Below are 24,866 nucleotides of genomic sequence, written 5' to 3'. Positions count from 1 at the left end.
TCCAAGCAACAAATAAAAAGGAGAGTTGCAAAGCATATTGCAGAAATAGCTAAATAAATACAGAAATCTGGCTAGTTAGAAGCTAAGAGAGACAAGAGAACACTCTCTTCTGCATACGTACACAATGCAGATAGATTTCTTTTCAGTCAGAGGTTCAGGACCGGATTTTGATCTGCACACAGCACTATGCACTAAATTCATATCTGATGGAGGTTACAGATACATGACTAATTTCATAGATTTCATAGATATTAGGGCTGGAAGGGACCTCGGAAGATCATCGAGTCCAGCCCCCCGCCTAAAGGCCAGGATATCAGCTGGGGTCATAGGATCCCAGCAAGATAAGCATCCAATTTGCTCTTGAAGGTGTTCAATGTAGGTGCTTGAACCACCTCCGATGGCAGGTTGTTCTAGACCTTGGGGGCTCAGACAGTAAAGAAATTCTTCCTTATGTCCAGCCTGAAACGGTCTTGCAGGAGTTTGTGACCGTTCGACCTCGTCATCCCTTGGGGCGCTCTGGTGAACAAACTTTCCCCCAGATACTGGTGGTCACCCCTGATAAACTTATAGGTGGCCATCAGATCACCCCTGAGCCTGCGCTTTTCCAAGCTAAAGAGCCTCATGGTTCTCAGCCTGTCATCGTAAGGTCTGTTTTCCTTTATTACAATAAATTTCCAATTTATTGGCACCTGGGCAACTCTCAACAGCAGTAGCAAAAAAAACCCCACAAAACCCCTTATTCCCTTCAGCCATGATTGAGGAAAGCATTTAAGTTAGGCAAGAACCTGCTATATAGACACCTAAAATGGTCATAGCAACAACAAAGTGGTACATAACAGATAAGATCAGCACAGAAAATGACACTTTACACCAGCTGATGGTCTGACCTCAGTCTTCTTCTAACATAGATTCAGAGCCCTCCTATAGCCTGTGTGTCAGCTCTGTTCCCTCTAATACAAGCTACACAGTGCTTTAGCTATGTGTCTGGCAAGCATCACTGTTGTCCTCTATGAAAAGTTTTTTACCGTGAGCGCTCTTATCTTCTTGTCTGAGCACTTGGGATGGCAGTATTTTACTCTCCTTTATAAATTAATAGGGTTTCTTAGGGTGCTATCTGTTACTGGACCAACTATGTAGTTGGAATAAAGTTATACAAGGCTTTTAAATGGAAGACATTCTTCCATTTTTCCATTTCTGGACCACCAGGGCTACATCACTCTTACACTGTCAGAAATTAGTATCACCTTACTGCTTTCAAGAGTCTTTCCCTGCTCCAATTAATGCAGAAAGCTACAGTGCACTTAACACTACAAAAAAGCAACCAAAAGCACATCCCTCTGCAGTGTTCTGCTGTCTTCAAATGCCAGGGGATTTAGGGGTAATGAAAACAAAGCTAGATAGAACCATACTCCACCAATTACAGAGAAAAGGTACAATTCTCCTCTCAGCTATTTTGGTGTAAATCAGGACTCACTCTGTTGATGTCAGTGCAGTTAACACAGATTAAAAACCAGCATGAGAGTTTTGGAATCAGATCCTTTTTTTATTGGTTTCCCTGTTGTGTCATAGGAATTTAATGTGTAAGAGCAACAACAAAAAGATGCATCATCTGTATACATTCTCTTTGTGAGTAGATGGTCTCTGGTACGTTACTAATGAGCAGCTTTGCCACTAGCATAGTGGAGCCAAATAGGAAGGAATCAGGTTCAGGAAATGAGGAAAACAAATCAGAATTGCACATTAATTTATAGGGAGAACAGCAACCAATAGTAAAACATATGCATCCCTTATCTTTCTCACTTTGCTAGCAAAAATCATATTACCCTTTTAAGAATGGTCTTTCTGTTAAGAAGGACCAAAAGAAGCAACCTCTGGATTCCAATTTTGCAATGCTTATTCCTGCAAGCCATTCTCTCTCACATAATTAATCCCATTGATTTCAGCAAGCTGCAGAACTGCAATAATTGGGAGATGAGTTTCTACCACCATTCCTCATACTGAGGAGTACTTTTGTTCACGAGGGTAAAGCAATACTGAAATAATGGCACTATACATAGAGTGAGAAACTATTCAACATGACTTAGGAAGGAAGGATCCAGCTCAGTTTAGGTTGAGTACAGCCATTTATTACTGCTGCAAGTTTCCCTAACAGCACGGAAAGTCACTTTTATACAGTCTTCAGTACTTGAGCAGATCTTAAGATTCCAGCTGACTAAACACACAACAAAAAAAGATTAATCTGCTAAGTCAGTGCTGAACATTTTGTGTTTCTATTTAGTATCAAGTGAATCCTTCAAATGTCTTTCATACCCAGCCTCCATTTGTCTTTTCAGCCCTAAGTGCTTCTACATTATTTAGAAGCATCCATATACTGCAAGATCTACTTCCCTTAAATGCTTCTTGGGAAAATCAATTCATTTATTTTTATTAAAGTCCCACAGATCTCAACTATTGTGGGTTTGTAAAACAGATTAATATTAGTGATTTCTTTTAAATAAAAAAATGAGCTTTTCTGGTTTTGCTGTGGCACCAAATTTTATATCATTTCTCTGTGTTATCTGACTGACTCTGAACATTATTTTAAATGGGTTTTTTTTTAATGTGTACTTATATTGAAGTAGCAGGAACCTTTGTACAAGGTTAAACAACAAGGGCAAACAAATATGTCTAAAAATAATGCACATACCACAAAGAAGGTCTATGTTTTTCATTCTTGGTCTGGAGTTGATTCATTGTTAAAGGAAAAGGCCATAGGTAGTTATCTGGGAACTCTGTGGACAAACACAACTGCTCCAAAGTCAGGTTTGAGGCCAGAGAGCTCAAGTTCTATATAGCACCATCTCTGGTATGACTTTCTCTGTTCTCTAACCCTGAAAAGCATGAGTTACCAACTTTAAAAAGAAAGATGCATAAATAGGATAAATTCCTTCACAACTCCATTAACTATCCATTTGCTTGTGGATATGATTCTACTTGTTGACTATGAGCTACAAGCCCAGAGGTTTACTTGAAAGACTGCTCATCTACCCATGCGCTGCAAGGCTGCAGATAAGCGCATTCCTAACGAAGCTCTCTTGATCATGAAAGTCTCTCCCTTGGTGGTCTTTACAGTTTTTAAGCATAGAGAGGTAGTATGGTAGATCTGCATCTCAGACTGATGATGTAAGATATACATAGAGCATAAGCTTTTGTGAACTTGAGCTCAGCTTCATCAGATGTTGTGAAAGGACAGACAGCAAGTAATTTGAATACAAAAGGTGGGAAAGGAGGGAGAAGAAGGGAGGTGAGGGACAGGGCAGGGTTGCAGGGGCAGCAAAAGAAAAGACCCCGTAGGTACAAAGAGGTCACACAAGTTAACCCAGGTAGCAGGATTAGAATCTGTAGTCCCAGTTTAAACCATACTTAACAGAATACAGTCTGTGGGTAATTTCTTATCCCACAATTTCCCATTCAAATAGGTTTATAAAATTTTGCTGCCCAGAACAGCAATCTTAAGGTCCACGTTGTAATGTCCAGAGGGGCTGAAGTGCTCTGACACAGGGCTTTGTTTCTTTTTGAAGCTGATGTCAGATCAATGTTCACTCATTCTAACATGTAGATATTGCCTTGTTTGTCTAATGTAGACAGCAGATTACTAAATTGTGGGGTGAAGTGCACACTCCCAAGGGTAGGGAATGATTGCAGGCAGACCTGGACAGGTTAGAAAAGTGGCAGAACACAACAGGATGCAGTACAACAAGGACAAGTGCAGAGTGCTGCACCTAGGGTGCAAAAATATCCAGCACACCTACTGGCTGGGAAATGACCCTCTCAGCAGCACAGAAGCAGAAAGAGATCTCAGAGTTCTTTAATCACATTCAGTTTTGAAAAATGGAGTGACGTGCTTTTCTTCACCCAACTCAAAAGAATGTCTTAACCGTTAAGCTACTGTATGCACCAGCACAAGGTGTCTAGAAAAAAAAAAAGGTAGCAAAAAACAATGCTGAACTTCCATATAAAGCTTTCTGAAGAGCCCTATCAGCAAAGGTGGTCTATAGCAAATCTTGTTAGTTAACTGTCCTCAGTAAAAGAAATATAATGCTAGAGAATTCTTGAACACTAAACCCTTGTGGACTGTTAGAGACCAGTTAGAATTACCAGGTCTTCTTGCTATACCTTTCAAAGAACCTTAAAGGACACGGATAGGTGAAAGATAATTTACAAAGCAAGGATCAGTTGCTCTCTTCTCATATCAGCTGCAGGGTGCCTTAGACATGACTGGAAGCAAATCTGAGCGTATGTGTCTTCATATCTACTTTCTCATTGAAAACAGATTTTCCAATATTATTCTTTTACCTACTAGATGAATTGTTCTCCTGAAATCTGGCTATGAACCAAAAATTACCTTCCCAATTTATTTTTCTACCTTAGTATCATAGTACTTAGGGATGGAAGGGACCTAAACAGATCATCAGGTCCAACCCCCTGCCCCAGGCAGGAGCAGGTGCCGGGGTCATATCACCCCAGCCAAATATCTGTCCAGCCTCCTCTTGAAGACCCCCAAGGGAGGAGAGAGTACCAACTCACTTGGGAGCCCATTCAAGAGCCTGGCAGCCCCAACTATAAAGTAATGTCTCCTGATGCCTGAACCTTCTCTCTAATAATTTGTGGCTGTTATTCCTAGTAACCCTGGGTAGTGCCCGGGGGAACAGAGCCCCCCCCAGTTCCCACTGGTCCCTCCTGGTGAGTTTGTAAACAGCCTCCAGATCTCCTCTCAGCCTTCTCTTGCGGAGGCTGAATAGGTTCAGGCCCTTTAGCCTTTCTTCATAGGGCCTGCCCCACTGTCCCTTGACCATGCGAGTGGCCCTCCTCTGGACACTCTCAATGCTAGCTACATCCCTCTTGAAGTGCGGTGCCCAGAACTTGATGCAGTACTCCAACTGTGACCTGACCAGTGCCTCATAGGAGGGGAAGGATCACCTCCCTGGACCTGCTTGTGATGCATCTGTAGATGCACAACAAGGTACGGTTAGCCTTACTGACCGCTTCCTCACATTGACAGATCATGTTCATCACATGAACATGGTACCTTCTGAACCAATTGTTTATTTTTGGCTTTTTATATTAGACATACCACTTTAACAAAGGCAGCTAGACTTCAGGGGAAAGATACCTATTCCTTCACAATCTTTCAGGGTGTAGTTTTAAATTGTGGCCACCACCCACAGAACTTACTTGTAGACTATTAAAAACAATTCCTGCCTTACCCAATAGGGGTTTTTTGGGGGTTTTTTTTACACTGGAGAGACCTACCCTTGAACAACAATCAAATTGAGTTCAAAAGAAGATAGAGAATCAAGAAGTTTCAACTTTATCAAAAGGTATGTGTTACAACACACTGTATGATGTAGATAAATGGTTTTTGCACCAGCAGGAGTACTCATAATGGGGAAACTGTGCACAAAGCCCAGGGAACTCTCAGTGGAAAGCCTCCTGTTAACTCCTGTTAACCTGAGTGGTCAGTGGATCAGAACATTGAAAGATTCTGGATGGACAAAGAAGACCTGATATATTTCTCTTCTCTTTCAGGCCTCTATTGTGATAGAAATTACATTCTCTGCCACCACTGACTCTTCATACCCATCACTGGAGATGGGGCCCAGGCTATATACCTCAGAGAATGCCTTCTTTTCTTTTGTTGCATTGCGATCTGAGAGCAAATTCCATCTGTGCACCAAGTTCATCCAACAAAAACACATGGACAGTCATCTTCAGTAACTGCTTCTCAGCTTTGGATCTCCCTCCTCCTTAAGCCCCATCATAGCCCAAGCATGGACATTTTACAGAAGCACTGTTAGACATTCTTATTTGGGTAGACTTTTAGCAGGTACAGTTAAGATTTGGGGTACTGATTAAGGAATTGCTTCATCATTTATCATTTTATTTAATATTGTCTCCATTTTTATGACTTGACTTTTTTTGCAAGCTGCTCAGAGTCAGACCAGGAAAAGCATCCATCCTGCTACGCTTGGTCATAAAAAGGGCCTGGTATGGGCTATGATCCTTGCCATCTTTCCTCTTCTTTATCATGTCCTGCAGCAATGGCAATGACTGACTCAGCCAACAGACCTGCTAGTCAGTAAATACACCCTCTGCAAACACTGCAGAAATGCAAGAGTGAAATGGAGTTAATATTTACTAGACTAAAAGTGGTGGCACAGATGGCCAGATTTATAGATTCCTGGATTTTAAAGCTTGAACAGTTCTTCAGGAGCATGTACTGTGATCTCCTTCCTTCACACTCCCCCACATCTGGGCCGCTGCTGCTTGCTCTTTATGTTTCTCCGGGGCCCATTCTCTCCCAGGCTCTGGGTAGGGATTATTCAAGTTCCCCAATTCCTAGGGTTACCATACATCTGGGTTTTCGCAGACATGTCCTCTTTTTTGGTCCCGTCTGGGTAGGTTTTTAATTAAAATGTGAGCGAATGTCCACGATTTTGCTCTGCCTCTGCTTTCCCAGACTGGCTGCTTGGGGCTGAGAGCAGTGGGCAAGGTGCGCATGTGTGTGTGAGGGGCACTGGCAGGCCTGGGGGGGGCAGCGGGCTGTGAACTGGGAGTGAGGGACAGAGGCAGGCTGCCGCCCCCTACAATCATATGCCCCTCCCCCACTGTTCTCCCTCCCAGGTGTCTTCTTTTTTGATACTGGAAATATGGTGACCCTACCAACTCCTTTTTTAAAGTAAAAGTGAGCTCTGTGCAGCAGGCACTTTGACAATACATTCAGTCAACACTGTTGTGCCATAAACATATAAACATCCACCACAATAGAGCAGGACAAACTGTTAATAAGTACAGTCACAGAAACATTTCTGGGCACGTGGGAAACAAGTGGTTAGGACATCTATATGCTTGTTTTGTCCCACCACAAATCTTTTTGAGTTGCCACAAGGCAATGTCTGTTTGCAGCCTCAGCAATTCAAGCATTTGGCTCAATACCTTATGGCTGAGCTGGAGTATGTGTGTCAGAAGAAGAGTCCACTTAGATTTCAAAATGCCAGAAGATAGAGATTCCCCTGCATTCCCTTGTATTTGGCTGTAATGGTTAATTACCTAACGTGTTAAGAATCTGAAGCTGCCTCTGTGCCTTGGGAGGTTGTAAGACAGCCCAAGAGGCAGAGAAGCAGAAGATGCATATCAGTTGCTGTCTGCAGTACTAGTTCAGACAGTAACTATAATCTTATATTGGAAATAAAAATGTGTCCTTTCCCCCTATTTTTGTGTTAAGAGGAGGATTTTATGGAATGCTGAAGCAGTGAAGACATTGAGCCAACACGCTGCATCACAAAGTACTCACAATGCCAACAGTAAAACACAGAGCCAAATACGAAAATTACAGTTCTACAGAATGGCTATAAAATCTATAAAATTCAACTGCAGGTGAATAGTTAAATACAGCTCTATATCAAATCTACATCAAGGCTCTCCTCTTTTAAACTGGTGCCTTTTTAGGTTACCTAAATAATTTAAGCACTTCTCTTGTATTATATATCCTTTAAGTGATTGTTTCGCGTTTATTATTTATTGCTCAAATGGGAAGCAATCTAGCTCCCATAGAAGTCAACAGGACAGCTGATTTCAGTAGCTGGATCAACAACCTATCTCATGCCAGTGTTGCTTGCAAAAGAAACACTATTGCATTTAATGAAGAGAAGTAAAATATCAAGAGGATCTTAACTTGGTAACAGTAAGATGCTATTTAACCTTGAGTCATTTCAACTTTTAAAGGGCTCTTGGCTTGATTCTGATCTCACTTTACAAAGGCTGCATTACTGATGTCATATCACTGATGTGAGTGAAGTTACTGCTGACTTGTACAGCAGCAGAATCAGGCCTCATATTTTGATTTTTAATTTACTAAAAAGGAACCTCATCATATTAGGTCAGACATTTTGCTCATGATCCCAAATTCACATTGGGCTGATGCAGGTCTCTTGAAAACAGAAACATTTTAAAACATTTAGATTAGTTTCCAATTCTTCAGCCCTTCCCAGAATATTCTACTTTATTAAACAGGGTAAGTGACATGAGGAAGAGCAAAAAGGTCTGACCTAGATTTACCTACACTGACAATTCTGTTCACCTGTCACACTGGTCCAAGCCTAATCCTATGCAATGCGTGCAACCTTTGTAAACCCTCCACTCCCACTGACTTCATTAAGAGGAGCATGGAAGCTCAGCACATCAGCGGCCTAACTCAAGAGTCCAGTCAGCTACATGATAGCAGGTAGCATTCCTGCCTCATGAATGTTAATTTAATAAGGAAACAGTATAAAATAAATCACAATTATTTTCTTTATCATTGTTCTTATAATCCAAGTTTCAGTAACCAGAAAGCTCTATACATTCTGAGGTTGTTTTCCCTGCTCGCAGTGTCCCACATGACTGAGGCATTTTGTTCAGAGATCAAGAATGTGGGCATGCTACTATGGGATTCGGGAAATCATTTACAGAGTGCATAAAAATTACTTTGCAGTACAGTGCCACAGATAGGACAGGACATGACATCATCTCCTTGCTACTCAAACATACTTGGTTAATGTGCAGCTTCTAATGCATACCAAACAAAGGAAGATCAAGTCAAATACCATCTGAATGTTGAGCAGAATGCTGTTAGACAGGGCATGGCATATATATTCAGAAAGGTTACTTCTTTAGATAAATTTAACACCTTTGTCATAACTCAGTACCAAAAATGATAGAGCTTTCTACACTTAAAGATACTTTCAGTAATTTAAAGCTTGTATTTTTAAGTCTTGCCAGGAGGACGGCTTGGAAAACAGAAAAGTTTATGGTGTCCCTTAAATTCCTTTAGGATCTAGAAATTAGTCATGTTGGCAGAATTATAAGTTTTATAATCACAAATCAAAGCAACTTGAAAATTATGCCATAATTTTAAAAAGAACTTGTGAGGTTCATAGCTGATTTATACAACTCAAGAAGTTTTGATTTTGAGATTTATTCTGATAACAGACTACACAAAATATTGCTTTAAACACAATCAAAAATGGTCTTCTAAATGAGAAGGGCATGTGAATAGCACATCAGAGACCACCTGCCTTGTAAGAAATTTAAACCCTGGGTTATGAGTTGCACTTCAAAACAGTTTATTCAGAAAGTCAGTAAGAAAGCTAAATTTTCTATGAGACTATGAGAGAGGCAGAGATTTTTGTGGGTGATACGTTTTATTGAACCAACTGCATGGCTGGGATAGACTTAGACATATTTTTAATGTAAAGCATTTTTCATCAAAGCAGCAGACACAACAACAATTAAAAACAGTGTGGAGGTCTGTGAAACTGGAGAAGAGAAATTTTCTCAGGGATAACAGATGAACAATTAAAGATAGCTTGATTAGTGGGAGATCAAGACTTTCAAAAGCTAAGAGCATCATTATTACCTGTACTGTGAAGAACAATTTTCAAGAATCAGGTAGATCATAATATGTCATAAAGTCAATATCAGTGTTTGATCCTTGGTTCTTACAAACCAGACACACATTTGCCTGCGGGGAGGCGGCAAGGGAGGAGAAAGGGGTAAATCTTAAACCAGGTTCCACCATTTTTAAACCAGCCTATGTGGGCTAAACCTTTGTTCTCTGTTACAGGTATAGACTGGTTTCCAGTTGCTTAAACTGGTAAAAATGTAATGTCTGTACCTGGTTTTAGTATCCAGCCAGCTTATGGATTTCTGTTCCCAGGATCACCTTTTGAAGCAATTGGTAGCTTTCCCTTTAGCACAAGGATAGCAAGATCAGAAAGGGAATGGTTGTTCTGAGAAAAATGTGCTCCTCCTGGGGTCTGTATGTCACTATCCTTTCTATTTTTTCTGTATGAGTTTATTCTGCTGTGTAGTTGCTGTTTAGTTTCACCCACGTGGTTACCATTAGGGCATCTGGTACACTGGATCAGATGTATCACATTTTAGGAAAGGCATGGATTCTGCTGGGTTCACTGTGGAGGGTGATGTAGCAGTGGAGAGGTGTTGACAGATTTTGCATCTATTGTTAAGGCAAGGCTGCACTCCATTTGGTGCCTGCTGACCAGTAAGGAGTCTGTTTCTCATCATGAGTGGGACAGGCTTAGGGGGCTGTTTGAAAACCAGCATAGTTTCATAGTTTCTAGGGTCGGAAGGGACCTGAGCAGATCATCTAGTCCGACCCCCTGCCATGGCAGGAAAGAATACTGGGGTCAAACGACCCCAGCATGGTGTACATCTGGCCTCCTCTTAAAGACCCCCAGGGTAGGAGCCTGCACCACTTCTCTTGGAAGTTGGTTCCAGGCCCTAGCCGCCCTGACCGTGAAGTAGCGCCTCCTGATATCTAACCTAAACCTACCCTCTGCCAGCTTGTGACCATTATTCCTGGTCACTCCTGGCAGTGCTCGGGGGAACAGTGACTCCCCCAATGCCTGCTGATCCCCCCTGACTAGTTTATAACAGGCCACAAGATCCCCCCTCAGCCTTCTCTTGTGGAGGCTGAACAGGTTCAGGCCCCGTAGCCTCTCCTCATAGGGCCTGCCCTGTTGTCCCCTGATCATAGGAGTGGCCCTCCTCTGGACCCTCTCCATGCTGTCAACATCCCTCTTGAAGTGTGAGGCCCAGCAGCAGAAGGGCTGGAAATATTTCTCAAGGTCTGATCCTTATTGAGTATAGGCTGCACTTGTTTGATGATTCTTCTAATTCGTTCAAATGCGGGGTGGTAGGTGACTACCATGGTTGTGTGGTCACGGGCCGGAAAGGTAGGGGATGCTTTTTGTCTTGTAGCAGGTAACCAGGTGGCTCTTTCAAAGATATAGTCTGTTTCTCTACTGGAGTGTCCTAGTGATGATGGAACAGTTACCATTACACCCGCAGTTCAGAAATTCCCCATTGCCTAAGAGAACCTGCTAGGTGCATTTGGATAAACAAACTGAATAGAAACAGATACTGCTGTCAGTTGCATTTACATCAATCCGACTTCACAAAGTTGCTCTTGTGTCACAATGATTTAACCGAGAGGAAATCTGTTTTTTATGCCATAAATCCCTACTTCTAAAACTTATGAGCCTCTCTTCCATATTATTTTGAATTGCAATATATATGTCTACACCCAAATGAAGAATGTAGGATATCCTTGCGCATCATCAAGGTGTGTGAAGACATATAATGATGAGAAGTTCATCATATTTATACATATTCAACATCTATACACATCCATAAGCATTCAACAGACAGCACAATCTTGCAAATTAATTACACTTATATAGACAGACTGAGCTAACTCCCTGGTCCCTCCTCTTGAACAAAATTGAAAATTTAAAGTTCTCAGGCAACCTTTCTGGAATGAGGTTTAAACTCCAACAAGGATTTAGGGTCACTCGCACTGACTTCAGCTGACAAGTCAGGTCCTAAAATATATATTGTTAACAGGCATTACTGGGTCTCTTTTTTTCTATACTGTGAATGAATATGATGAGAGAGAAAATAGGCCAAAACAGACCAAAAAGGAAATGATTCAGCCTACCATACCATTTTATTGCGGCCTACCGTGCCTTTTTTATTCCGAAGACAGTATGGTATACAAGTACAGTAGCTACTAATCCTTATTCATGTTACATCATCAATATTGTAAAAATAGAGGAACTATATAAAAAACAGCTATTGCTATCTTGTTATCATCAGTGAACAAAGCATATAAAATAAAGCCAGGCTGGGACCCGCCAGCACTTTAAGAAAGAATGACCAGGGCTCAAACCTATCTATATTTTATTTACTTCCGTGTCATGCTACTGAAATAAACAGGTTTCTTTATTCAAGTCATAGAGGCCTACACTGCAAGTATTCTGCTTCAAAAAAACACAAAATACAGAGTACCCCCCCAGTCTATTAAGGGTTTTTGGTCTAAGATTTTAGTCCTTTCAGGCTTGTTGGGCATTTCTTTTAACATATACGCAAAACTGAAGGGGGCACATTTTAAAATGATTTTAACCTAAACGTATCTGAAAAAGACTGAACTGAAACCCACACACACACACACACACACACACACACACACTGCAAAAACAATCTTTTAACAAAAAATAGATCAATGAAATCTCTCCCTCCCTCTGTGTATTCCAAGCCCTTCTTAGGAGGGAAGTCTGATATTTGGACTTTTCAAAATATAATAAATAAGGAAGTCTCTGTGAATATGGGTTTGATGCTGTTAATAACTGCCCCCTCTAGTGTCTCACTGGAATCAGGAGAAATGCATCTCAATGGGAATGGAGCATTTTGCACCACCAGGCTCTATTTGACCTTGGCAAAATTTCAGGTTTAGTTATAACAAGATTTCAAAGATATATATTGTTTTGCAAAAGCATGCCAAGCATTAAATAACTCATAGCATCAGGTATCTAGTGAATGGAAATCTCTTTTTGTCTCCCAACTACAATGAGGTCTCATCACTTGAATCCTTACCTGCTAAGGCCTTAATACGAGATCGCTCAAACAGTCGCGCAGAGCTATTCTCATTGTCCCAGTCATCGACATCCCACCGGTTGTTGACATCACTGTACTGCTGTTGTATTTCAATATTGTCATAGTCTGTTGCTACTGTCGTCGTCATCTTGAACACTTCTAACCTGACCTCAGCATCAGCTTCTCCTTAAAAAAATTCTGTTGAAAGGGGAAAAAAAACAAACAAACAGACACAAAGTCAGGGCTTTTGGTTTCAAAACAAAAAACAGAAAAACAACTATTGCTTCTATTTCATAAGCATCAGAGCTAACCCCTGTAGATTTCAGAAGACACAAAAGCTTCCCAGTCTAGAAACACAGCAAAACATTTATTTCCTGTAACTTCATAAAGAAGGTACTGCTTTCCTGAAAGAATTTTAAGATTTCACCCATGACAGTAGCTGGTCATGCATTTGCAGAGCCTTCATACCTCTTTACATATAAAGAGAATGTGCATCTGCCGAATGGCACAATAAAGACACAGCAATGGCACAATTTTCACAGTTTCTATTTTCATAGACACTGGTCTGCATGACATGCTTATGAAACAAGACTAAGGCATGCTGACTGCAGTCAGCCCACAAAAAGCCCTAGCATTTACCCATGTGCACCAAGCCACATGATGCTACCCAAGAAGGAGTACAAGGAAGATGTTAAATCGTCCGGGGGGTGGGGGGGAGGCCAAACATCCTATTGACTGTTACACTAGCAGCATATTATTACACACTTTGCATCAGTAACTTCTGGTTTGGCAGTATGGAACCAAGGCTCTACCCATTTTCCCCCACCTGCTTAGGGTGCAGTAGCAACTCTGCAGTGCTTGGTTACCCCAAGATGCCCAAACCTAAACCCCAACAAAATAAATCCTTACTCCTTACTTACGCCCATCTACTACTGTGCTGCCCAAGCCAAAATCTGACCTGATGAGCTACCTCTCATAGTACCACTGGGAAAGTGCAAGTGTAACACCTGCTTTTGATAAGGAAAAACCATGCACACAAAATACATAATATAATAATATACATCTATTATATATAGTGTATATATAACATACACATCACACTTTACCAAGAAAAGTGCATTATTTACAAATGAACTGTGTAGACGTATGCAGAACATTTCTCCTGAACTGTGCCCAACATGCACAAGGCAATGAATAAACATGCAAAAGATCAAAAAGAAAGGTAAAAGGCAATGCACAATTCCCTTCCTAAGACACTGACAGCGATAAAATCTATAAGCATGAAAATATGAATAAAGAAGGGACAAAAGCCAATGCAAATAGGATATCAGGATTACAAACAGGGTATCAGAATTATATCAGGCTAGGAAGCCTTAATAATTACTTAATAAACTCTCTAGTTTTATGACTTCACCACCACTACACCAACAATTTCTATAACCCATTGCATTACACCAGTAACAAAATAGCAAGCCAATTACTATTCGAAGCCTGAAGTCCTCCCTTGGCACTACAGGTTTTAAATTCAATGGATGCTTACCTTAGTAAGGAGTGCACTGTCAAGGCCAACAGTGTAAACTAATAATTCAATAGGCAAGAGTGGACTGGGATGAAGTTTACATATTTTAGGCTTATTGTGACATTACAAAAGCATCATTAAATGTCCACAGACAGACTTTACAGGGCTTTAGGACAACACAGAGTTTGACTATCATTATTGTCACATAATTTTCACATAGTAAAGGATTCCAAATGACACAGCAGTCAGGAAAGAAATACTTAAAACCTACAGCCAATGGTCAATATAGTAAAAACCCTCTATGAACCTTCCAGGGACAAAACTGAAGCCAATGCCTTCAGACTGGTCTAGCTATCTGGTGCCACCTACTGGCAATTGGAAAGGGAATGCAGTATCAACAAACATGCAAAAGATGATTACGGCTCTACTGTGAAGCCAGATTATAAAATCTCCCAAAATATTTTTGAGGATATATGGATGGTTTTACCAGACCCAGAATCATTCCTTCAAGTTTTGACATTTTGCAAGCTTCCAAAATCCATTTCACGGAAAAATATATTTACCTTTACTGTTCTGGAAATTAGACGCATTAACTTTCCAGACAACTGTGCTAGGATAAAATGTCTCTTTCATTTTCCATTATCACACACTCCAGGTTTCCTCTGGTCTTTACTTGCAAAAGTAATCCCTTTATTTTACACAAAAGGCAAGGATACCACATTTAAATCTGTTGTATAAGAAACTATTATTGGAGAGTGTTTACAAGCTATTCAACCTTTGTAAAAGGTGGGAAGGAATCTGTTTAGATACAGTACACTGAAACTGAATGGGCACATCTATACATGCATTAACGCACTTTAGTTAATCAAGTACCTCCACTGTTAGGGCGCACCTACGCATGCACTTTAATGCACACTATCCTATTTTATGTGCATTAAAGCATCATTTTAAAAAACTGTGCTATTTAATTAATGTGCTATTTAGTTACTATACATTAAAGTAGGTTAATGCACACTAAGTATCACTTAAAAAGCGTGTTCTTTAGTTAACGCACATTAACATAGGTAAATGCACATTTTGTTAGTACCTCACAATGGAAGTACTAGATTTATTGCACGTTAACTAACGCATGGTAATGCACATGTAGACATGCCCTTACAGTGTTTTTACACATGGTCCAGGAGTGGGGGGGAAGGGGGCCACTTTAATTAAAAGCACCCAGAGCATCTCGTGTATCAATGTCCCTATGCTGAACGTCTGCTGCCATTTTTGTAGCACAGAGTAGCTGTTACACGAGACATGGGAGGCTGCTAGAGTGTGGTAGTTGCCACACTCCAGCAGACTTGACTGACTCTGCACTGACTTGCTAGTATTTCAGCAAACTGAAGCAGCCTCTCTGCTTGTGTACAGGACATTTTTACACATGCTCTGGGACCCATAAGGCATTTTTACATGTGCTTTGGGACATGGCGCCAAGCACTTTAATTAGAGAACTGTGCTAATTAAAAATGCCCATTCGTTACATGCATCAGCGTCCCCACATGTCCCTGAGCTGAAAAAAAGGCAGCAGGGCACTTTGAACTAAAGCTCATTGAACTTGTTTATTTCAAAGCGCCTTGCTGCCATTTTTTCAGCATGGGGATGCACAAGGATGCTGATATACATGACATGGAAGGCTGCCAGAGCGCGTCAATTTCCATGCTCCAGCAGACTTGACTGAATCTGCTCCAACTCACTGGATTTTCAGCGCATTGGAGCAGGCTCCCTGCACATTTATACAAGCCCTTAGGTACTAGTAAAATAAGCATTAGCCTGTCTTAATGCACATTAACTAAAGAGCATGTTTTTTAAGTGACACTTAATGCGCATTATTATCCTATTTTAATGCGCGTTATCTAAATAGCACAGCTTTTTAGTGATACTGTAATGCGCACTAAAGCGCACTTGTAGATGCGCCCACTGAAACAATGTGTTCTAGAAAGACCTTCTAAAAATCATGTTCCTGCATTTTATATTTTTGAGCTGACAATTTCCAGTAGGAAACTCTGAAAATGGATCTCTCTCAGCTTGAGAAACTTAAAAGCTATTTCTACTGCAACCCATAAGTAGGTGGACACATGGGAGAATGAAGACAGAAAAGAAAGATAAGGCATAACACCATGTGGCAAGAATGCAGTAATAATTGGAAACTAATTCTGATGTCACTTACGGCCTGATCCAGAACCAAACAAATGATTCCCACTGACTTTAGCAGGCTTTAGATCAAGCTTATACAACAAACACAAATCATAGTTAAACCTACTGAAGACGGAGTCCAATTATACCAACATAACGATGACTAGAAAGCTGGGGAAAAATGTTTTACATAGCATCAATTTAGACCACATCTCAGCTACATTGGCCCAGGTCTCTCGGATACAAAACTGGAGCCTAATTGCCTCATTCCTGGCAGAGTTCTCAGAACTACGACCCTTTCCCCAAAGGTCATAAACACAGTTTTTTAAAGCAGCAATTCTAAACACAGAAATAAAAACAGTGAACTCGAGCAGCTCAACTTAATTCCATACTAATCTACCATACGTTTTCAGGGCTAGGATACTGAATCTATTTCTGTATCCTCTGTATAACTATGTACGTAGTTTAAATTCTGAATGATTTTCTAACACCTAATATGTATCCTTCATGCTCCCATGTCCCCCTTTTTAATTAACCGAGCCTAATATATTCCTGGCGAAGTTGTTCTAAGACTGAGTTGGGCCCATTATCTCAAACCTTCTCGACTGGACAATCTGCATCTTCCTTCTGCTCCCATATGGTTGCTGTATAAAACAGGCTTTTTTAAAAGAGGCATTTCACTCACAGAAAGCACTCTTTCTGGCATGCAGACTTAGTAATATAGGGCCAGGTAGAAATGCACACAGAGGAAAGAGATGGCAGAGAAAAAAATAGAGCACCTTGCAGAAAAGGTGATCCATAGATACTTCTCAAGTAAATCTCAAGATGTTATCCTCCTGCTGTAGTCAGCCTTGGTGAGGCCGCAGCTGGAGTACTGCATCCAGTTCTGGGCTCTGCAATTCAAGAAGGATGTCGAGAAGCTTGAGAGAGTCCAGAGGAGAGCCACATGCATGATCAGAGGGCAAGAGAACAGGCCTTATGAAGAGAGACTGAGAGCCACAGGACTCTTCGGCCTGGAAAAGCGTAGGCTCAAGGGGTACCTGGTGGCTACTTATAAGTACATAAGAGGTGTATATCAGGACCTGGGAGAACGTCTGTTCAGAACACCCCAAGAAAAAACAAGGACCAATGGTCATAAACTTTTCCAAGCCCCCAGGACCTGGAATAGATTCCCTCCAGAAGTAGTGTAGGCACCTACCCTGGACTCATTTAAGAAACAATTGGACGCTTATCTTGCTGGGATCATTTGACCCTAGCTGACTTCCTGCCCCTGGGGCAGGGGGCTGGACTTGATGATCTTCAAGGTCCTTTCCAGCCCTAATGTCTATGAAATCTATGAAAAGCTCTCTGGTGCTACAAGCAGAAATTTTAGTTTGGGTACAGTGTAGAACAACTGTTTCTCACCTGCTTCAATTTCAAGACACAACTAATTTGGCAGCCATTAGCTCTTTAAAATACTACTATGGGGAGGAAAAAACACGTACAAATAATCATTTTCCTTGTATATTTTTGTGCAAGCAACTGTGTTTCCAGGTGCAGCACTGGTCCAGCACTAAACCATGAGTGATTCTAGGGAAGGAAGCTAACTAGGAGAGTGAGGTGGAGTTTATGCGTTTTTTTATTTTATACTCAGATGCACTCTAGCATTCCTAAACTAGAAGTTCTACTTCTAAAAGATATCAGTCCCTATTCAAAAACTGGAAACACAAGTATTTGTCACTTGTATTTAAAACAGAAAAATATTTGAAAATACTTTTGGTGTTTTGGAAGTATGAGTTTATCAATAATTTTACACATAACATGACCATTCACTCATAATAACAGTCGAACATTTAACAGACACATGCTGAAAAGGCTTAAAATATATATTTCAATGCCAGCATGTTATTGTTACAAGGCTTCCACTTGACCATTTCAATTACTCAGCTCTCCACTGCTTGATGATTTCAGCAAGTGTTTTGTGAGCATAGAGTTGCACGATTGAACTATATTGTCAGCATAAAACAGGAGGCAGTTGTATTGTTTGCCATTAGCTTACTGCAGCACTCTCCAATCACGTGTAAAGTATGTCTGGTAAAATGGTCACACAAAATCATTATAAAGTATATGACAGTGGAGCTCAACCTTTGACAGTTGCAGGCTGGATGCCTGCAACCCAGCTGCGCTGCGGGCCACCACTCCTCTCTGGTAGGGGAGGGGAAAAGGGAGAGGCCAAGAGAGCTTACCTGCCAGCTGCAACAGGGATCAGCACAGTGCAGGACAGGGAAGGGGATCCATCAGGTCCAGCAGCTTGTTGCTGATTCCCCATGTTGCAGGCTGGATTGAGTCACTTTTGGGGATGGATCTAGTTGATCTAATAAAAGGTATCACCTCTTCCACGAGTTATGATTCCTTTTGCCTCTAGACCAATACGGCTACAACCTAGATACCAGATACACTAGGAAGTGCTTTAACATAAGAAAGATTTTGCACAAGCAGATAATACAACCTCCCTAAACATCCCAGCATTAAACTGAAATACCAATCTAGCAAAGCAATGTACTTTATTAAGAGCAGAACAGAATCGATTTAGTTCTCAAATATCACTTGTATCCTTACTACACAGAACTTCAGAAATACATATCCACACACAGATTAGGATAAATAAAAGTACTCTGAGAGAAAGACTTAACAGAGACCTTGGCCCTATGCCTCCTCAAGATGGAAGGATTTTCATTTTTATGCTACTGCTACTTGGAGTGCATACACTGGTGATACATAACTTCTAGGGAGAATGCTCGAGTCCTCTCCATAGGGTTTGTAAAAGGGATAGGAGGTGGACACAGGGGTTTCCCACCCACCTTGTGCCCTGCACACCCCTATGTTAGACCTATGCTCTTGTCAAGCTTTAGAGGCAAAATAGGAGATATCAAGGAGGACATCCTGGTCCTACCTAAGTCAAAAGTTTTACACTGCCTTCCACATGACTATGATTTCATCCCCGATATTCAGTTTTGCTCCTTTTAGTATTAACATTTGCAGGTAGATTGATATGTACCAGAAACATGACTGAAATTAATCACGTTATCAAACTGGAATCAGTTCTACATGTGTAGTATCCCTAAGGATTTTCTCCCCGAGCCTTTTACAGAAGTTGCTTTTCTATTTTACTGGCTGTGGCAGGGGCACCAGCAGGGCCAGGTGGGTGAGGCCCGCTCAACAACACCCCTCCCCAAAAGCATTACAGACATGGCACAGTGTACACACCCTTAAATACTGATCAAATGTACCAATTAAAAGTTCATAAAAGAGGCAGAAGTTCTGCCTGACTTCAGACTAATGTGGCTAAGTCCCTCTCAGAGTTAACAGAAGTCAGGCATCTTTGTTTACCAGATATCTAGCATGTATTAGAAGAGTTGCATTTTAGAGAATGCAATCAAGATTTACACAACTTGCAAAAGAGCATTTTCATTTAGGAAATTTACTTGTTCTTGTTCATTTAACAACATTCTGATATTCATACTTCATTAACGCATTCCCCGCTCAACATAAGTATCAAGTAAAATTATTTTTACAACATGCATAACTTTCTAGTTTTCCATCTGATGGCAAACTAAGAAAATGATGCAGAATTGCCAAAGAACCTAAAATATACAGCTTCACATCTCAGATACTAAATCCTGACCATAATTTGCAAAAAAAATTATTGAATTTTTATTACCTGTCTTAATAATCAAATGTAACATTATCATCTCTTCTCCAACTTTCACATTAGTATCAAAAAGATTTCAACAGAACATATATAAATAAATAAATAAATCAAGCCATTTCATTTCAAGGCATTCTTTAAAATATAAACATTTTTCTTTTCCTGGCATTACCTTCAAAAAGAATAAACGGCTTATAAAACAAAATCAACTACCAGGAAGAACATCTCTCATACAACTTTCAAAAGCAATTTCTTAGGGTCAGACCCTTTGTATTTACTTCCATACATAAACTAGATTCTGCTGTGTTTGTTTCTCAAAAAACAGAATATAAGCAATTTTATTCAGACCATCTGAAGAAAGAATTCATTTTTTAAAAATCCTGGTTACTGGTGGTAATTTAGATTGTTGTATTTTAATAGGACGAGGATTATAGCCACTATACTTCTGGCAAAACCACATCTCACTTTACTTCCTAAGACTTCTATTTGTCTTGACAAAATAATATTTACTTTAAGAAGTTATTATGCCTTTATAAAATGTCCTAAGCTATAGCCGGTTTCAGGTTGCTCTTACTACCTGAGGATCTACCAAGAGATTTTCTGATGTTATGATCCAGTTAACTGTATTTTGAACATCAATCCCAAATGGTCTCATTACTTATGTAAATAAAATACTCCCTGGTTAACACACTACTCAACCAATTGTATTTGCCTGACATACTTTAAATAAACTATGTAGGTTTGGATGGTTGAAAGCACTGGAAATAAGATACAGAGACTTCCACCTGTAGGTTACCAGAACAAATGTGACCCAGGTCAGCTACGACCTTTAGAGTACTATGGTACCATAATACAATATGATAACATAAGAATATTATTGTCCAGACAATGAGTGTCTATCATTTTTCTACACATCAGGTATATGTGATACAGAAACTAGTATCACAACTAGCCTCCTTTTTTGGGCAGCCTCCTTAGAGAGGCCAGGTGCTGGCTGTGCTTAGAGAATCTTCTATCCTCTTTTCTTCACAAGACGTCCATCTGGGGCAGTAGGGACAAGCGTATTCTCCCACTCCCCAGACTAATCCTCTTCTGCTGACAAACAAAACACTTGAACCTCAGGGCTTGTCAGTCCAGTTCTTTAGCAATCCATTCAGCTTACAAATCTCAATTTAAAAAGACAGAAAATCACATTTAATAGTAATTAAACTTCATATGGGCATTGATTAATATTCAGGTCCCTTCATCTAAGAAAAGCAAAACAGATCCTGAGGTTGCTTTTAAAGGTGCCACTTCCAAAGACCAATTTCTGTTTCTGCAGGAAACACACAATTTGTCTGGTGCCAAACTTTTACTTTAGGAGAAAGTTTAGGTTGCAAGCAGATCTACATTAACCTAAAAACAAGTTACAGATTGTAAAAGCAGGACAACAATCTATTTCCGTTTATGCATCTAAATCAGGGGTGGGTAAAATACAGCCCATGGGCCGAATCCAGCCCACTAACAGATTTGATCCAGCCCATGGGTGGATGGCCACCAACTCACTGGATCTGGCCTGCAGGTGGCTAGCAGCCACTACATAGTACCAGGTGGGCAGGACTGCTTCTGCCCAGCACCATCAGCATCAGCTGTGGACATGGACACAGGGGGCAGGTGGTGGAATTCAGGAGCCCCGATCCAGAACCTGCTAGCAGCATCCACAGCTGACGCCACTGCCCTCCCAGCATAATGAAAGCTCCACCCAGAGCCCCCACCTGCAACTTTCCAGCAGGCAGGAGCTTCTGCAGCACTGGGTGGACAATAATGTCAGCTATGACACTGCTGGCAGTTTCTCTGTTGGGGCTCCAGAACCTGCTGGCTGCACCCACAGCTGATGCCGCCACCTGCCCGCCACAGCCAAAGTCTCGATATGGGTCCACAGCTGAGTTTCATGGCTCCTGGCAAAGTACAGCTCTGTCTGGGTTCTGGAAGGAGGGAGTGGAAGAAAGAGAAAAAAGAAGAGGCCCTCCCTTGACAAGTCCCCAAAGCTCATTAAGTAGCCCTCCAGCCAAAATAACTGCCCACCCAATCTAAATAGTAATTTTCTAGCCACATACCTTGCTATTTTTGTTCCTGCCTCCACTCTGTGAACCCAGAAGCATATGTGCATGAGCTATGCACAACAGGCTAACAACTGTCTAGGTACATCCATGGTTATATACACGTGTACCTCAATGGAAATCCAGGATAAAACAATAAGGGAGTGGGGCAAGCAGTGAAAGAGAAGGGCCCTCCTATTTTACCACCAATAGCTGAATGCTTAGGGAATTTTCCCAGGAAACAGGAGACCAAGATTTCAGTTGCCACCCCCCAGCCAGTGGGGGTCTGAACCTGCATCTGACCATATAGCACTGTGCCATAACCAAACCAAAGGTTCTGCACTAAGCAGTCCCCTCTTTCCAGTTCCCTTTTTTGAAGCTGAGCCACTGCACCTTGCATTTAAACAGTCACTGGACAAAACAGATGGCAAGCAAGGCATTAGGGAAGTTTCTGCCTCACTAGAAACAAGCACCAAGAATATCGCTTACTTGGCTAGAAAATGGCACTTCAGACACAAAAAGGGATATACAACCTTAGGACCACAACCTGGCAGTTAAACATCTATACACTATCTTATGCATCTGAAAACTTTGAAAACCAACCCTAAAAAATTCAGCTGCATGTCCAACATCACCATTACACTGCTTTTCTATACTGACACACTTGCCATATTTACTTTGAACAGGCTAGTCACCCCTCTGCCCACTCATTCAATCCAAAATAAACTGCAGAGCAGCCTGTAAACTGTGAATGTTTCTCAGCTGAAGGTGAGGACTTCTCCTTACCTCCATGGTACACTGTTTGGATACCACAACACCTTGTATATCTAGATCTACTGATGATGCAGAAGGCACCACTCATTATATGCTTGACATAGGGGATGGAGGCGAGGTCTTCTTTCTCTCTATGGCACAGACACCACATTTTCTCCTATTCATCTGTTAGTGAATGTTAGTCAGAAACTCTATGATTCAGGGACAGACAAGAGATCAGCATGTGGATCACACACATTTATGTAATGGCTTGTTTGCCAAACAGTCCTGAAAACCATCCCCTCCCTGATACAGACAGGAAGGGTGTGTACAGGCCATAAATATCACACAGCTTATGTTCCCACATAAGTGGAGCCTATACTCCAAGTCTCAAAACACAAACATTTCAAAGCCAGGAAAATCTGGAGTTAAATGGCTTTGTTCCTGCCTCCCCAGGATACATCATTCTAGGTGGGGTGCTGATAAGTATTAAAAATAACTGTAGAAAAATTCGGTAGTTTACTATAAACAAAGATGTAGCACACAATAGACTTGTAAACCCACAGATTTTTCAAGATTGTAGTTTCAAGGCACCTGTGATCAATTTGGCCAAGTACAGACAGTTAAAAAGCCTGAGGCTGAATTGAGTCAGTCTTTGCAGGTCAGTCTAAGCTGCAAAGATTGAACTAATAAGCAAATAAACAGATGTTCACTTTTGATTCAGGAAATGCAGCCACATGCCCACAGTGGCTCAGGCCAGAAGCCAGGGGTCACTAGGGCATGGCTCTCTAGCACATAGCCAGCATGGGCTGTGTTCACTTTCTCTTTCTGCTGCCCCCAAGGTCTCTGGGATTTGCAGTCCACAATCACAACAGCAGGACTCTGCAGCATTGCTCATCAATTCCACTTCCTGTTTCCAGGTGCTTCTGGGATTTGTAGTCCACAGTCACAGCCAACAGGGCAGGGAAGATCCATACTTGGGGGAAGGGAAGTCTACGCCCCCTTCCTGGCCTCAGACCCCATCAGGGGTTTATCTAGAGGAGTGGAGGGGGCAGTGAGTCAGCCCTCACTGCTCCAGTTTGGGAGCAGAGTGGTGCGGCCAGCCCTGCTCTATGGAGCAAACAGTACAGCCCAGCCCAGGGCTGCAAAATGCTGGGATGCCGGGGGACTGTGATTTAACTTGAACCAGGAAGGGGTCTGGAACAGAAGTTTCATAAACCGGTTTGACCCAAATCAGTCGTTTGATACTACATTCAACCAGGTTTATCTTAAACCAGTGTCAGCCATTTTGAAACTGGTTTATGTGCACTGAACTTTTATTCTGTTACAGGTTTAAACCAGTTTCTGATCATTTTAAACAGGTTTGTGTGTAACTTCTGTTTCTAGCCTTTGTGTAGAGCTGTGCTTCCCAACTAGTATGCCATCAGAAATGAACAGGTATGCCATGGCATTTTGCCATGGTAATGAGCTACAACAGATATGAGGATGGGGAATGCCTTAACAGGTGTGCCACAAAATATTTTTATTAATGTAAGTCTGCCTTGGGCTAGAAAAGGTTGAGAAAACACTAGTGTAGAGTATAAGACAAAACTTCACACTATCATAGCAAATACAGCACCTAAAACTCATCTCAAAGCCTTCCTAATCTAGAGCACACAGTCACTCATAACTACTAAAAACAACTTAGTAAAACCACTGGGATGAGAATCCTGATGCCCCCACACGCTTATGCTGTTGCGTTTAATACCTGATGAAAGCTTATATCATCTGGCTCGATTGCCTACCTAACCCAGGCTATACAATTTCAAGTTACCCCTGGGCTACTTCATTAGAGAAGTAGGGATTCTTGGACTTTGTCCTGGAGATTTTAAAACAAGCCATTTAAACTACGAGATCAAATTCTCATCTGGGATAGGGCCTTTGATACACCAGGACATTTTCCCCAAATAGAAGGTTTTTAGTTCTAAAACCCTCATAAGACTCCTATTCTAAGTAACCTGAAACTTCAAAATAAGAACATAAGCACAGTGAAATTTAATATAGGCTGAGAGCAAAATCAGACCTGGAATGGTATATTACTAAAGAAGATACAACCTAAGTCACTACCACATCCCAAAACATTTAACCTTTTGTGTTTTCAAAGTAATTTAAAATTAAAACAATTTTTGTCCATCTGCTT

At 41.1% G+C, this 24,866-nt stretch overlaps 1 protein-coding gene across 1 annotated transcript in view; it reads right to left on the bottom strand.

The window, feature by feature from the left end:
- SPTBN1 (spectrin beta, non-erythrocytic 1) overlaps window positions 1-24,866 on the bottom strand; it is a 192,877-nt gene that overhangs the window by 122,229 nt on the left and 45,782 nt on the right. Inside the window, exon 2 of the mRNA XM_090049501.1 lies at window positions 12,475-12,672. Coding sequence (XP_089905627.1) covers window positions 12,475-12,622 — 148 coding nt within the window. The 5' untranslated portion in view covers window positions 12,623-12,672. The remainder of the gene's footprint in view (window positions 1-12,474; window positions 12,673-24,866) is intronic.

Source organism: Crocodylus siamensis, chromosome 1 (genome assembly GCF_052110815.1).
Source record: "Crocodylus siamensis isolate JL-2025a chromosome 1, ASM5211081v1, whole genome shotgun sequence".
In the NCBI taxonomy this organism is placed as follows: Eukaryota; Metazoa; Chordata; order Crocodylia; family Crocodylidae; genus Crocodylus; species Crocodylus siamensis.
The sequence above is the reverse complement of the archived record's forward strand: the minus strand, read 5'-3'. Positions and strand labels throughout refer to the sequence as shown.